The sequence below is a fragment of the Xyrauchen texanus genome, chromosome 36 (assembly GCF_025860055.1).
Source record: "Xyrauchen texanus isolate HMW12.3.18 chromosome 36, RBS_HiC_50CHRs, whole genome shotgun sequence".
In the NCBI taxonomy this organism is placed as follows: domain Eukaryota; kingdom Metazoa; phylum Chordata; class Actinopteri; order Cypriniformes; family Catostomidae; genus Xyrauchen; species Xyrauchen texanus.
Window position 1 is genome coordinate 16,020,065 of NC_068311.1, and position 15,956 is coordinate 16,036,020.

The window sequence follows — 15,956 nt, forward strand, 5'->3', positions numbered from 1 at the left end:
AGTAATCAAATGTATTATATATTATATAATTATATTTTTCTAAAATAATTGATTAGTACTGTACTCATATAAGGTATTCTGTAATATTTTCACCTGTAGTAGGCCTAAGTCAGTCTATCCAATTTCAGCTTACTACAACCTTTGAAATATTAAAATAATATTTTGGGCATTTCTAAAATAGTTGATTACTGTACTCATACGAAAGAACATACTGTCTTAATTTAACCTGTATTAAGCCTCGATAGCAGTGTTTTTCACGATAGAACATGCAAGTCCAGTGACTGAATGCGCAGACGCCCGTGACGTTTTAGCAGTGTGTGGAGTTTTCAGACGGTCCCTTAAACACCATAGGGATTATCCAACGAATATCGAATTTACAACCAACTTTACCTCGCTAAGACTTCCTATTTGGCAAATGACGTGACGGAGTCCGAAAGGGTGAAAACTACTTTCGATCCATCTGAGCCACCGTAGACAAAAACACTCGTATGTGTTTTCTGAACGCTACCATATTAAATATTTACAGTACATGTGAGTTTAGATTGTACTCAACTATTGTGTATATAACAGCAAATTATACGTGCCACGGAGGGTGTACATGATGTTTGGCATTGATGGCTCGTAACAGATCCACAAAGAAACTCCGCTGTTTACCAAGTGGCACCTTGGATTTAAAACATCCCTGATTATTCAGACCTGTTTTAATATGAAGACTTTTTTATGACCAAACGCGACCGTTAAAATTTGGTTTTGTGTTTCTTTGAACAAACTTTCCAGTGGTAGTTGTAAAGATTGTATTCCTCAGATGAGCATGGATCATGAGGCGTGTGTAAACACAGATATTTCTAAACTCGTACGAGGTGATTTGAGGCGCAGGTGTCCGATGATCTGGCAGAGATACAGTAAACCTTACCGTATTACATTTTGAATGTATTTTGAATGTATTTAACTACGCCTCGTGGAAACAGTGATGACTCGACAAGTGAGCGTCCTGTCAGGACTGATTTGGCTCGGGCTGACACAATGTTGTCACTCCAGATTAACGCACAACTGCGACAATGGCAAGGTAAACACTTTCGTTTTGTTGTACTCAATCTAAACCATTGATCATACATGTTAGTATCTTAACTCCTACAATAAAGGTTACTTGGTTTTTGCACTTACTGTCATAATAGTTTGTGTTTTGAAATTCAGACTTCGGTGTTGCATATTCTTCATGTATGTGAATTCAGGTGACATCATCCTCTGCAACGCAATCAGTCGTTTTAACGTTGTGACTATTTTATAATGCAAATATCTCCATAGGTTGAACACCCTGAAGAGTGAAGCCACTCTCATCTTGACAAGTCTGATTTGTGAAAAGTTTTCACAGCTGTTTTTTGTTGTTGTTTGTCAACTGGTGCAGGCTGATCCAGCAGATGGACAATAACTCCTTGTAGAAGGAATAACAATTTGAATTGGTAAAATTTAATTAATTACATAAAATCAGTTATACTGAAAACTGAATAAATGCAAAATAATAAAACACATTTAGAATATTTAGTAAATTGTTCTTAAAGGGGACTTATTATGCAAAATTCACTTTTACAAGGTGTTTGAACATAAATGTGAGTCGGCATTGTGTGTACACAACCACCCTACAATGTTAAAAGTCCACCCACTCCTCTTTCTTATATTTCTATTAATCAAAAACAGTGTCAAAATGAATGGTTTTTGTTTCTGCTCTAAAGTGATGTCACGTTAGAGCAGGCCTCGCCCACGACTGGTAATCCTCAGCAGTACAAACACAACCAATGCCAGATGTTCAAGTCAGTTATTTAATTTCAATTAAACAAGCAGTCTGGTTTCATTCAAATTCACTTGTTTTAGATAGAGCCTGATTTGTGAAAACTTTTACGGAAGACCTTCATGATCTGTGAAATGTTTCACAGTTCAGCTTATGCCTCTTAACCCTTGTTTAGGTTCATGTTTCAACAGTTTACCTGAAAAATCAGTGTCATAGGCCTTGGGAGGAATAACTTATGACAGAAAATATTAGTGTCAGACAAAACTGGATTTGTTTCACAAATGGATTTTACTTTTCACACCAGGTTTAAATAGACCATCCTGATCTGTGAATTCTTTCACAGTACAGTTTTTTTCATTTAACCCTTTTTTGAGTGCGTGAGTCAGCAGTATGAGAAGCCAGTGTTACATGTTTGATAGGGCATATTCTTGAAACACATGATAATTATGAAAGAAAAACACTAGTTTCACACAAAATTTAACAAATTGAGTTTACTAATTTCATTGGCTTCTCACATATTGGCATTGTGAAATATGAATGATCTAAGCCCTAAAATGAATGAAATTCTTATCAATGACAGCACACAGGCTCAAATTGACCTTTATGATTTGTGATTTTGTTTTTCACATTTAACAAATTTTATTAGTTCTTTGGTCAAGAGTGGAAAGGGTGTTTTTTCCATCATATTTATCAAGTGTTTCAAGAATATGACCTCTCAAAGACTGTAACACTGATTTTCAGGTAAACTGTTGACTCAAGAGCTCAAATTCACAAATCACCTGAGCTCAATTTTTAGTGTCATGGCAAAGGCTGTTATTAAACAGTTATGTGCTTTAGCCCACTACACCACCACCACTGGCATAGGGGGCTAAAAGCACATAACTGTTAATCAGAAGGTCGCTGGTTCGATCCCCACTGACACCACCATTGTGTCCTTGAGCAAGGCACTTAACTCCAGGTTGCCACGGGGGGGATTGTCCCTGTAATAATGCACTTTGGATAAAATAATAAATGTAAGAAAGACATTCGCTGAGTGCTCGACGGGAAGAAAATGCTGGATTTTCGTGAGGTTTGTGAATTACATCTGTTTATAGGAGATATTTGCAAATGGTATATTTGAATATACCATTTGCATTATTATACCATACCATTATTAAAAATAATTATTTAATTTTTTTAATAAATTTGCAAAGATTTCAAACAAACTTCTTTCACATTATCATTATGGGGTATTGTTTGTAGATTTTGAGGAAAATAATGAATTTAATCAATTTTGGAAGAAGGCTGTACCATAACAAAATGTGGAAAAGTGAAGCGCTTTCAATACTTTCCGGATGCACTCTATATATATATATTAGGGCTGTCGATCGATTAACATTTTTAATCAAATTAATTACATGGTGTCCTGATTAATATATATATATATATATATATATATATATATATATATATATATATATATATATATATAAAATACAAAATATTCAGAAAATTTTAAAGCATTACATTCTTGTGGCAGAAGTTCATCATTGATAAGACAATATAAAAAGCGGCTTTAGAATACAATGTATTGTTTACTACCATATTATTGATCATAAGTCAATCATTGGCACAGTTCACAGCGATCCATTTCACAAGTGAATTTGTCAATCAGTTGGAGATTTATTATGAGGGCTTCTTTAAGAGCCTGTCAATGTACACCTATAAGGTGTTGGAAAATAGAAAAAACACCAATGTTGTTGCTTGGCTCTTAGCGTTAAAGGTGATAATCAATTGTGAAAAAGCACCTAAAATATACACTCCCAATCATACATTTATATACATTTTAACCTCAAATCTTGTTGATGTTAAGAAAAAATTTCTAGTTCATGTTATTTGTTAACTTCTTAAAGATTCTAAATGTTTCTTCCACTGTTTAAAGGAGATCCCATATTAATATTCTCATGGTTTTATGGTAATAACAATAATTGCAATATCTATGGTAATTTGGTACTTTGTGACAAAGTAATAAGATTACAGTAACAATTACTTTGTAATCAGATTACATCCAACTCTGGTTGTGTATTTCATTGTGTCCAAAAGACAAATCTTGTGACAGACCTACCAGAACCTGATAAGCTCATCTGTCAAGAGCTCTGGCCACAGTCACAGATGGTAAGTGAGGTTGTCTTTTTTATACAGTGCAGAAGTCATTGCAGATGGAACTTCTCTGCACAAAATATCCACTGCTGAAACATTTATTATTATATAATGTTTACATGTGATTTGAGCAAATACAGGTGTGACAGGTGTTCCTTTTCTTGTTGTTGCAGCATATACCTGATATTGACACAAAATATCCCATAAAGGTAAAGGAGTCCTTTTTAAATCAATATTCCAGGTTCAATATAAGTTAAGCTCAATCAACAGTATTTGTGGTGTAATGTTGATTTACAAGAAACATTTCTTAATAAAATAAAAAAGCAAAAATCTGAGTTACAACGAGGCACTTATAATGGAGATGAATAGGGCCAGTCCATAAATATTAAAATACTCACTGTTTCAAAAGTATAGCCACAAGACTTAAATCATATATGCACATTAACATGATTATAGGGTGATTAAAACACTTGTTAAACCTTTTCTGTTTAAATTACAAGTCACAGCTCCGGTGAGTTTGTTGGTTTGTTCTATGTGTTTTGTTATATTCTCTCCCTCATGTCTCGCAGGCGTTGCCGGCATGCACAGTGTTCAGCTGGTCCTGCGCCATGACCCTTCCTCCTCATTGCCCATACAAATGTGCGATTTAATTGCTTTCTGGCACCTTGCCTCCTCAGGGATGGCTGTATTCGCTCTCGGCTCCTGAGAGGGAGGCCATGAACCGGTATATCAATGATTCTCTGGAAACAGGTCTCATCTGCCCTTACTCATCACCGGCATGGTTCTTCTACATCTATGGCTCTCTTAGGCCCTGTATAGATTATGGGGGCATTGATTGTCCCCAGGGGAACGCTGATCATGCCACTAATTAGCATGCTAGCAGCACCTGGTTCTCCACTAAATCACTCCCTTCTTATGCCCTTCATGTTCTCAGTATCTTTGCTAGATTGTTGTTTGATGTGAAGTAACTTACCTCACTATCTCTGCGTAGTTGGTCCTGTTTTGTGTATCGGCTTGGTTGCCCATCTCTGCCCACGTGTTGGGAGATTGATTCCCTTCTAGTCTGCTGGGTGTTGTTCTCTGCACCTCACTACGCTTCAACATAGGATTCCTCCAAATCTGCTCCTGACTTCCACAACGCACACACTCGCCTACGAACACACACTTCATGGATTTTCCCATTGCGTGGCCATCGCATCCTCAAACCCCTCCCCACAACTGCAGTCGGTGCCTTTATCATCCGTTTTCGCCAGCACAGTGATAGTTCATATGTATTGTTAATAAATCCTTTGAACTGTTCCCCTGCTCTTGGGACTCTTTGTCTCGCTCTGTGACATTGCATTAAATTTTACAACTTTGTTGCCATGACAACACTAAAACGACTGCAAAAAACACTTTACAGCTCAATTAATTCACAAGTTTGAACAGAAGATATAATGTAAGTGCTTTTATAAAATTATAAGATTCACATTTCTGCCCTCCATAAATTGGCCCCATTCCATTGTAAGTGACTCACTGTAACTTCAATTTTGGCTTTTTTTTTTTTTTTTATGAAAAGGAGGAACGAGTCAAATTATTTTGAGGTAATCAACATTATGCTACAAATGATGTCAATTGATTTGAACCTTCCTATGGTCTTCTGTCATTTTTGACCAGAATCACTTTTGCTGATTTAATAAAAAATGGCTTCCTTTATCCGAGTGATACAAGACTTAGTGACTTTTACTCTGCTTGAAATATGAAGATTTGAAAATCTAAGTGGTCGTGTAAAAAAAAAAAGAAAAAAAAAAAAAAAGCAACATCTATGGTCTTTGCGGTCGAAATTAACCGACCATTGAAAATGAATGGGAAAGACCTGTTTGTTCTTTATGCATTTATTGTTCATTTTTGCTGTTCACCTCACTGACTTGAAAATGTTTTCAAAATAAATTGTTAGTATAGAAAGTAAAGATTCTTCTGTTTTACAATCTTAATTCAGTGTTCACAATTTTGCAGTTAATTCCTGTTCCAAATGCATAACTTGTGATAGAATATAAAATTAGGTTACATCAAGCAATCAAGGCGGTCACACTCTGGATGAGAAGTGCCACGTCATGTCGTGGCTAGGACATGGCACAGGCATCAAACACCGGGTACACTGATGCGGTTCAGTTGGCAGACAGCGAGCGACGGTGCACATACATTCATATAAAACAATTGTTTCGAATTTTAGAATGCACAATGTTGTCTGCCAGAAGCGTCCGGTTTGTGACGCCCTTCAGACTACATAGAACACTGCAGCCATCTACTGGTTGTTATTGTCACGACATGATTTTCAAGTCATGTTATTTATATTTTGTTCACCAGATGGTAGCAATCTGCCTCTAATATACTGTGTCACATTCTCATATTTTCTAATAGAAATTTTTCATAAATTTTGAATATGCAAATTAAGGATAAAATTGATACATTTACATGTGAATAAGATCAAAATATCATAAAATCCCAAAAGAGGTGCATCATTTTGTTGTTTTTAATTCAGGGAAGTAGAAATGATATCATTATCATAATAAAAAAATTACACCTTTGCTCTTTCTGGTCAAAAATGACGGGAGGACCAAATGTAAAGCACATTTATGAAGACCATAGGAGGGTTAACTTGTATTTCTTTAACCATGTTGACAACAGCTGTCACTTTCATTAATATTATTTTTCCCATGAGCATTTCACTCGCATTGTAATGATGAATTTGGTTGAAATAGCAGGGTATTTTTTGTTGTTGTTGTTATTCTGCATTAGATCCAAAGCAGAAGAATAAAATGAAACTCGCTTGCTTGCAAAACTCATTTTCACTGTCATTTTTGCCTTGTTTAGCCTGCTGATTATATCTGCATGGACACACCTATTATATACAGTGACCGTATACCCACCATGTAAGCAATGGCACTCTCTTATACATAATTCTTTATCTTTGTGATTCCTTATCTGGTTTTACTTGTAATATGTGTAGAGTTGCCTTTTCCATTCTACTTGTTTTATTTGTTGTCTTTCTTGTTTTCTTTCCAGTGGTCCTTATAGGCCAGTTGAGGTAGAGAGTGGAGAGTACCTGTATTGTCCTCCTCAGCGCTGGCTAAACAACCTCAAAGTAATGGACAGTCTCCATATACCTGTAGTTAAGCTTGTTACTGAAGCCAATCTCCAAAATTAATCATGAACTTGTTATCTTTGGCAGAAAGGAGCACTGGTGCTTCTGTACCACCCGTGTGTCTCAGCGGAAGCTCGCAGGAGTCTGGCAATGTTGGCTCACTCTTGCCTGCCTCATTTCATCCTCACATCTTACCCCTGGCTAAGCCGACATAGAGTGAGTCATGCGACAGTCACGATTCACATAATTAACTTGTGTACCACTTCTTTCCCTTTTGAGCACTGGATGATTGTTTTCTCACCTGTGTTGTCAAAAGTAAATGTTCTTCGGTACCAATTCGATACTAAAATAAAAAAAATATTTTCAAAAGAAAAGTCTGCTGTACCGAGTCAAGTCGGCATGCTATCTGTTTGACGAGCAGCCTGAATGTCAAAGCACTTATAAATGAGGTCATTTGGTCTGAATGAGGCAATGTTAGCACGGTTGTTTCTTTCTTAACCCTTTTGCGCTGTTCAGGTAACTTTGGACTTAATCCTTTAACTTTTCCTTTAATAAAAAATGGTATCCTTTATCTGAGTGGTACAAGACTTGGTGACTTTTGCCCCACTAGCTATCTGAACAAACAAAATAAAATCTGGACATGATTCGATAAGTCTAAGGCAGGGGTCGGCAACCTTTTTGATTTGAGTGTCATTTTTTTATTGTCCTGGTCAATGGCTGTGCCAAAAAAATAAAACATTCTCACCTGTGTTGTGATGTATGTGATTTTCTGAAGTTTGAGTACACTTGTGAAAATGTTTCTATTTTGCATTTTTCAAATTTAATTGCTTATTTTTCATTACAAATGATATTATCAGCATAACAGTTAGTGAAAACTTTATACACAAACCAATGATTATGATATGTGAATTTTCACAAAGCATCTTGTGAAAGTTCTTTAATGAAAGAAAACCTGTCCTTTTGTACAAAACGAGTTAACACAGTTAATGTCACAAATTTGCTTATTTGATTACTGATCACGAAATTGTGTGGAATCTTAAATAATTTTTATATCATGTCATTGTAATCATGTAATCACTAGCATGCAAGCAACAGTGAGAGAGGAGCAGGCTGTTTTATTTATATGAAGTTTTTCGCACAAACATTCCAATCTACATCTTGATGTAATCCTTCCTCATGATCACTCAGCGTGTTTTTATCAGCTGAATGGGAGACTAAAACACTATTAAAGTGTGAGGAGTGAAAAGTGAAGCGCTGCCGGCTCATGATATGCGAATGGCTTGCATGTGCTGCACAAGTCTGTTGGGTATACTGCAGTCTCGTCACATTTAAAAAATGTGTTAGCCTCCCATTCAGCTCATGAAAACAGGCTGTGTGATCATGAGGAAGGATTACATAAATATGTAGATTGGAATGCAGGTGTAGAATTTCATATGAATAAAAGAGTCTACTCCTCTCTCGCCGTTGCTGATGTGCCAGTGATTACTCCTCCGTGTGGCACTCTGGGTCATTTTTGACCCGCCATGGAAAATGAATGGGAAATACTAAAATACAGAGATTTTTATTTTTATAGAAAAAAAACAATTAAATAAATAAAAACCAATAAATCAGACACAATGCAGAACACAACCATACATAAATGTAGGAGTGAGACTACAAAACATTCACAATGCAGAAAACACCCACCCATATACAGGTTTGATTTTATTAGTGATCTCTCATTGACTTCCATTGATTTCATATCAGACAAACAGTCATTTCTATTTCCAAACTCTACCCCTAACCCTAACCATCACACAAACACTTGCACGTCAGTAGATTTGAAGATCAAAATCATCTGACCAATTCAAGATTTTTTTTTAATTATTTTTTCTTTTTTTTTTTTTAATACTGATGAAGACATTTGGCCCTCACGGGTGTAGACAAACGTGTTTATATATACCAAACAGGTCTGTGTGACAAAGTTTCTTCTAGAATTTTGATGTTTGGAATAAATGACAAGTAACAAAATAATATCTCTGCCTTTTCTTTGTTGCACTGTCATGTTTGACAGCATATTGGAGCGTCATTGCAAAATCTGATACTTCAACAGAAGCGGTTTAGAAAAATGCTGCAATTTGAGATAAAAGTTTTTTATAATGTCTAAATATATATCAAATACATAACTTGTGATAAGAAATTAAGTTTGTAATAATATGAGCCAATGCATGGAGCACTGGAGCCATCTACTGAAAATAGTAATTTCATTTAATATATATTTTTTTTATTCCAGCAGATGTCACCAGAGACCCCCAATGCTTGACAAATTGTGATGTTTTGACTTCAATTTACTAAAATGAAGTTTTTTATTGAAGTGAAAATAACATAAAATACCCCCTCTCCCAAAATGCACAACTTAAGTATTGTTACTTAAGTAAAATGAGTGTTATAATATATCTTTAAAAGAAAAGGATTATGTTTATTATGTAATGGTAGCAAGTATTTTACCTTTTACATTTTGGCCCCATTCACTTTCATTGTAAGCGCCTCACTGTAACCCAGATTTTTGCCTTTTTCTTTTAAGAAAAGCGACAAGTCAGAGTTTTTGCTGTCGATTGAGCTTAACTTGTATTGAACCCGGAATATTCCTTAAAGAAATTAGTATTTGTTTTACTGTGGTATTGGTATTGAAAATTGGTATTGAGAATCATTACATTTCGACTAATTACATTTTGGTAACATGACAGCACATTCTGTTGGAAATTAGATGAAGGCCCACAGGAAGTAACGAAAATGTAAAATTGATTTCACTGACAGAGCACCATTTTTAACAAATATTTTATGTCTGTTATCTGTCTTTCTCAAAGCCTTTAGCTGTGGTCTCTTTGGGTCGCTCACTTGAGATGTCTCACATTACACTTGGGCTTTGTGATTGGTTGGTTTCCATTTCCTCCAACATTAGTCAATACAGCACAAGCCAAAGAGCAAAGTACAGTCTGTATTTGACAAAACCAGCACCCGTGGACAGACTCATGAATATCAGTCAAGAGATGTCCAAAGTAGAGAGATCAAAGGTAAAGTAATTGCACACTGACCTCTTTCTTTCTTTCTTTCTTTCTTTCTTTCTTTCTTTCTTTTTATTTACTTTTTTTATGATGATGATGCAGTAATTTTATGTACATTTAAATGTTAATGACAACCTTCATTCTCATCTCTGAATGCTAGTCTCTAAAACACTGCTGCATGGAGGCTCTCAGTCTCAGTGTGGTACAGAGGACCAGAGGAAGAACCAGAAAGACCAGAATGGCCACCCAACAAACATCAGAGCAAGTGGAACTGAAAACTGAAGTCAAACAAGACAAACTTGACAGCACAGAGAGTGCAAACCTGACAAATACAGACACACTACCACAAAATGTTACAAAGGAGATGGCCTCCTTGGCGGCAGTTAATGCTACCCAATCTCTCAGTTTAGTTAAGGACTCTGAGGAACCAGAAGTGAATGCTAAGGACAAAGATAAGAAGATAATCGATGCAGAGAAGCAATTTGTACAGAATAAAGTGGTTAACCGGCATAATGACCAGACCGACAGCAAGTCACTGAAGAACACTATAGTAGAAGGGAGGAGGCATCGCATTAAGTCTGACACAAAGGCACAGAGGTCTGGATCAGAATGTGGAGAGCTTGGACAGTGTGGTGTTACAGACCTAAAGTCTCTACATTTAGAGGGACCCATGAGGGGGGAAAGAATCCCCATTCCACGCACTGACGAGGCTGTGTGGGCAGCAGCCGCTCTGGGCTTCCTGTTGGTGCTGCTCACCCTGTCTGTGCTTCACACGCGCCTCTATCGGCACTGTCGATCTTCACCCAGTCTTTACTGGCATGATAGCCAGCAAGATTATGAGAACGTGGGTGGTGTGTACATCTAAATTCTTCAAGTTGCATTGACAGATTATTATGTCACTTTTCCATAGATTTAGACATTTGCTCAGTTCCAAAACATTGTGAGGCTGAATAGATCACATATGTGCTCCGATGCTAATGATTCATTAAGGGGTCGCAAACTGTCCTATATTAGCCAGAATGTCTCGTATGTTGGCCAAAATAATACCCAAAATGCTTGAGGGTGACCTATAACCTGGTCTGACAATACAACCTTTATCAAAGCAAAAAAAATTGGCAGTATTAGTTTCATTCACTACTAAAAAGTAGGTTTTAATCGAAGAATGGATTTTATACTTAATATTTTTGTGTGCAATGAATGCTTATTAGAGTGTTGTATTGTTAACAACATGCTAAAGTCAAACCAAAGTCCCTTTAAGACAAGTCCGGTCACTCTGCTGCCGTTTTCGATACGCTTCCCAGTAGTTATTTTCTGTGAATAGAAGTACAGCTTTAATCAACTTAATTGGGGAAAGAATCTCCAAAATATTTGGTCAAGATTACTGTCAAATAATCTTTTTTGGGGGCTTCTTTAGCTCAGATCACAAAAACAAAATCAGGCTGCTCTAGGTAATGCACATCTCGTGTCGTTGCGATGTCACAATTAAAATGGCGATTGGCTCTTTTAACAGTAAGGCAGCACTTCATTGAGTGCCGCCATATTGAGCGTTACAATTTTTCCCATTTCCCATATATCAGTGGACCCGTCTTATCTCATACGGCCTCTGGCCAAACTGTATTTCAATTGCGAGTCGAGTCTACCATGCAGTGAGCTACTTGTGTGGGGCACTACTGCCTACGTTGCTGCTTATGTAGAGCGTTAAACATCAGTCACCTATGAGGTTCCGTGACCGTTAGGATGCTACCTATGTAGGCAGTAAGCAGCAAGGCAGCTCACTAGGTTTCAAAACAGAACTGTTGTTGGAAAAGACTTACCAGCGATGTCATGTGTGTTCTAGATATCATCCGGCGGAGGCTGAGGATTGTTGGCCGGAGAAAGAGGAGGAGCAGCCAGAGCAGGAGACAGGAATGTGCGTTGTTGTCCTTCTCCAGCACTGAAGAGAACTCTGAGTAACTGTCAAGATTGTTGAACACTATAAATCATGACGATTGACTCCAGTGTATGCACACTTGGATACTTGTTAGAGGATCTACCTAATCATATGGTACCACTCAAATCAACTATTATGGAAAACTTTAATCTTTTATATACTGTACAGACACTGCTAGGTAGCACAAAAAAAAGACAATGTTTCATTATTCCCTGGTGTCCTGTACTGAGACATAATTAAGTGATAATACTTTTTTTCCACAGTCTTGTGTACCAGTTAATATAAAATGTCAGTATAAACCTTTTACACAATATCTATCTGTGGTATGTCAAGAAATTAGCTGTTTGCTGTTCCCTGATCTGCTAGGTTGTTATAGGTTTTTAGTAGTAAGTGTAATTAATTTAGTCAGAAGCCTCTTGTTAGGGAAGATGCTTTTTCACTTTATAGCCTCATCTGTTGGTCTGAGTGCAAGTTTGTTTATCTCATGACCTGACACATTGAGATAGATGGCAGCAGAGAGCTCTCCAGTTCCATTGGCTCTTTATGAATACCAGTAGTTTTATGCAACTTTAGCAGCACTTTAACTGAACTGATGCTTTTTCATCCAAGAATAAACTTATTGCAGGGTCAGTATCCTTGCAATCTCTGGTCATCCCAAGTAGAGGTGGAGCAAATAAGGACTAAGATTATGATCGTGTTTGGATTTTAACCCATAAACGTTTTCTGAAAAGCCCTGATTCCTAACCTTTATGGCAGTGATTTTCAACTGGTTTTGCTTCAGGACCCAGAATTTACATTGGACATCAAGTGGCAATCCAATGCATTAAAAACCTTTTATATGATGTAGGCTTGGTCACATTTTATTTGATTTTGTATGGTTTTCAATTATAAGGGCATGTATCAAGTGGCATTATTTTTGTAGTTGATGTAAACAACAAAAGATATGGGAATTTTATTTCCCTATAAGTTGATAAGCCTATTATATTTTGTATCCTGTGTATTTTCTAATATTATACATCTTTCAAACAGAAAGTGAGACAAAGTGACCCAAGAGCAGAGGAACAGTTCAAAGGATTTATTAACAATAAATTGTAACTTCAACTGGGCTGGCAAAGAGTGTAGAACTCAGCACCGGCTGCAGGTGTTTGTTGATTAGTGCATGCCATGGCCACACAGTGAGCAGATCCGTGAGGAATCCTCAGTGAAGAGTGTGTTAGTTGAGTGTATGCGTTGTGGTAGTCAGGAGCAGATCCATGAGGAATCCTCTGTTGAAGAGTTATGGGTGCAGAGAACAAATGCACAGCAGACTGGAAGGTAACTGCACTCCCGACACATAGGCAGAGAAGATGAATCCTCCGTTGATAAGTCGTGAGTGCAGAGAATAAGCGTACTGCAAACTGGAAGGTAACCACACTCCCAATACGTGGGCAGAGTCAGAACAGATGGCTGTACAGACTGTACCAAACAGGTACATTACACGAGACAGGACCAAGTAGGCAGAGAGACTGAGGTAAGTTACTTCACACCAAACAACAATCTAGCAAAGATACTGACACAATGAAGGGATTAAGCAGGCAGAGAACCAGGTGCTGCTAGGATGCTAATTAGTGACATAATCAGCGTTCCCATGGAAACACTGATCATGCATGCCAGCAGTGCCTGAGACACAAGAGGGAGAGAAATAACAAAACAAACAGATCAAATCCATGAACTCATCTGAACCATGACAGTACCCTCCCTACGTCGGGCTCTTTGGTGTGGAACAGAGGGGGCTGGTAACTGAGGCTACACTGGAAGGGTGGCAACCCATTAGACGACGACTGCAAGGAGTTGTGGACATACTCGACCCAGACTAAATGATCATTCCAAAAAGACGCCTTACGGGAGGCCACAAAGCAAAGGGTCTTTTCAGTTCCTGATTTGCCCGCTCCGCCTGCCAATTGGTCAGGAGATGGAGCCAAGAGGACAAACTCACCATAGCCCCCAGCTGTCAGGTGAATTCAGCCCAAAAATTAGACACAAATTGGGGGCGTCTGTCAGAAACCACATCGACCGGGAAGCTGTGAATGCAGAAGACATGATTTATGACTGCCACCGCTGCCTTCCTCGCTGTGGATAATTTGGGCATGGGAATGAAGTGAGCTGCCTTCGAGAACCGGTCCACAATAGTCAAAATGATTGTGTTGCCATGGGAGGAGGGAGACCAGTTATAAAACCCATGGCTATGTGCAACCAGGGTCTAGAAGGGACAGACAGCGGCCCGGCCAGGGGGTTACAAGAGGTCTTATTAGTCGCTCAAATGGGGCAAGCGGCTACGAACCGGCATACATCCTGCGCTAGCGATGGCCACGAGAATTGCTGTCTAATGAGCATCCGGTACATGTCGCCCCTGGATGACAAGCGACGTTGGATGAGTGACCACTGTATTGATCTGATATGATTTGATCCTGTTGATATCCCAGTAAAGATTTTTTTCCTGCTGTCTGCGAACCAATCTGAACAGACCAGTTGAGAAACACTGCTTAAGGGTATCATCACTCCAAGTTTGAACACAGAGTCTGTATATTAGGTGCTCAGATTATATGAGTGGTTTCAGCAAACAATATACAATAACAATGCTTAGAATAATTTTTCACATTTGTTCATTTAATTTCTTTTTATTACAAATTTCAGATTTAAAAAAGAAACACAGTAACCACAATTTCTGGCCCCCGCCCCCTTGTAATCAAGTTACAGTGGTTTTATTGTAGGAACAATAGCTGTAGTAACTGTAGTGTTTTAACTGAAACTATGGTCACCATGGTAAATATTTATGTATTTTGTGTATTTTTATGTATTTATTCCTTTCAGTGCTGTATTCAAATGACATTCTGTAATCACATAAAGAGTGCAATAATTTTTCACTAAGGATTAAGAGAGTCATTGTCCAGATCATGTTTTGGATATAGTCTTTTGAAATGCTTATCCATGCAGTCACTGTGAGAAAAGGGCCTGGTGTTATAAAAACATAATATAACAAGTTCCAACAAACAATTTGCCAATTCTTAATCCTATCATGACGAATGTTGTTGTCGTTACAGGTTCTGACTCTGCTACAATTACGAGAAAGAGCTAACCTGACTTTTTACAGATTTTTGAGTCTTGTTGAATCCAATTGTCTTTCCATACTGTATGTTCTTCTTAAACCTCTTAATACGAGACTAGAATTAGTTTTTGTTTTGTCTTTACTCTTTTTTTCTTTTATTTTTCTTTTTTCTTCAAAGAGTCACCATGAATTGCTCACTGTTCAAAAGAATTAACTGTATGATTACCTCAGTGACAATTTGGCTCCTCTTTTGCAAGTGTGAGTGGTTGTTAGTTGTGCAAAGGTAGTAATTTGAAAGCCTAATAATGAATACAGTGCAATCTATGGATCATTGGCCCGTGGATATACATTGTGAAACCATAGCAGAAAGCAAATAATACCACAGTGACATACGATGCCAGTTGTTATTTGTGTATATTTGCAGAATGCAAAATGTAAATTTACAAACTAAAATCTGGAACAAAAAAAGATTTGTTATGAATGTTCATGTTGATTTAAAGAGGTTGTAGACCATTACTGATTGGTGTATTAAAGGGATACAGTATTCAGACCCCTTCATTTTTTAGCCTTAGGCTAAAATAATTTAAATAATAATAATAAAACAAAAATTCACATCAATCTACACTCCATACCCTATAATGACAAAGCAAAAACAATTTTTTTGATAACTTTGCAAATTTATTCAAAAGAAAAAACTGAAATATCACATTGACATAAGTATTCAGACCCTTAACTCAGTACTTAGTTGAAGCACTTTTGGCAGCGATTACAGCCTCAAGTCTTTCGGGGTATGATGCGACAAGCTTTGCACACCTGGATTTGGGGACTTGGCCATTCTTTTCTGCAGA

General features: G+C 37.4%; 1 protein-coding gene across 2 annotated transcripts; it reads left to right on the forward strand.

The window, feature by feature from the left end:
* The first annotated feature begins 444 nt into the window (after positions 1–444).
* Positions 445–15,636, forward strand: tp53i13 (tumor protein p53 inducible protein 13). Of its 2 annotated transcripts, none has more exons than XM_052107089.1 (9): positions 445–1,066; positions 3,869–3,940; positions 4,099–4,134; positions 6,779–6,837; positions 6,971–7,049; positions 7,137–7,265; positions 9,896–10,102; positions 10,254–10,937; positions 11,931–15,636. In XM_052107089.1, the coding sequence occupies exons 1-9, from the start codon at positions 971–973 to the stop codon at positions 11,949–11,951; spliced, it is 1,383 nt and encodes a 460-aa protein (XP_051963049.1). In that variant the 5' UTR covers positions 445–970; the 3' UTR covers positions 11,952–15,636. The 2 variants fall into 2 exon arrangements, with proteins under 2 accessions (XP_051963049.1, XP_051963048.1); XM_052107088.1 differs by having other exon boundaries at positions 10,254–10,944; positions 11,931–15,635.
* The last annotated feature ends 320 nt before the right edge of the window (positions 15,637–15,956 follow it).

Bases quoted from the DNA above. Each gene is read 5' to 3' on its own strand.
- tp53i13 (XM_052107088.1), top strand. From the start codon at position 971: ATGACTCGACAAGTGAGCGTCCTGTCAGGACTGATTTGGCTCGGGCTG. The intron at 3,941-4,098 runs GTAAGTGAGGTT...TTGTTGTTGCAG, and splicing joins TCTGGCCACAGTCACAGATG to CATATACCTGATATTGACAC. The intron at 7,266-9,895 runs GTGAGTCATGCG...TCTTTCTCAAAG, and splicing joins CCTGGCTAAGCCGACATAGA to CCTTTAGCTGTGGTCTCTTT.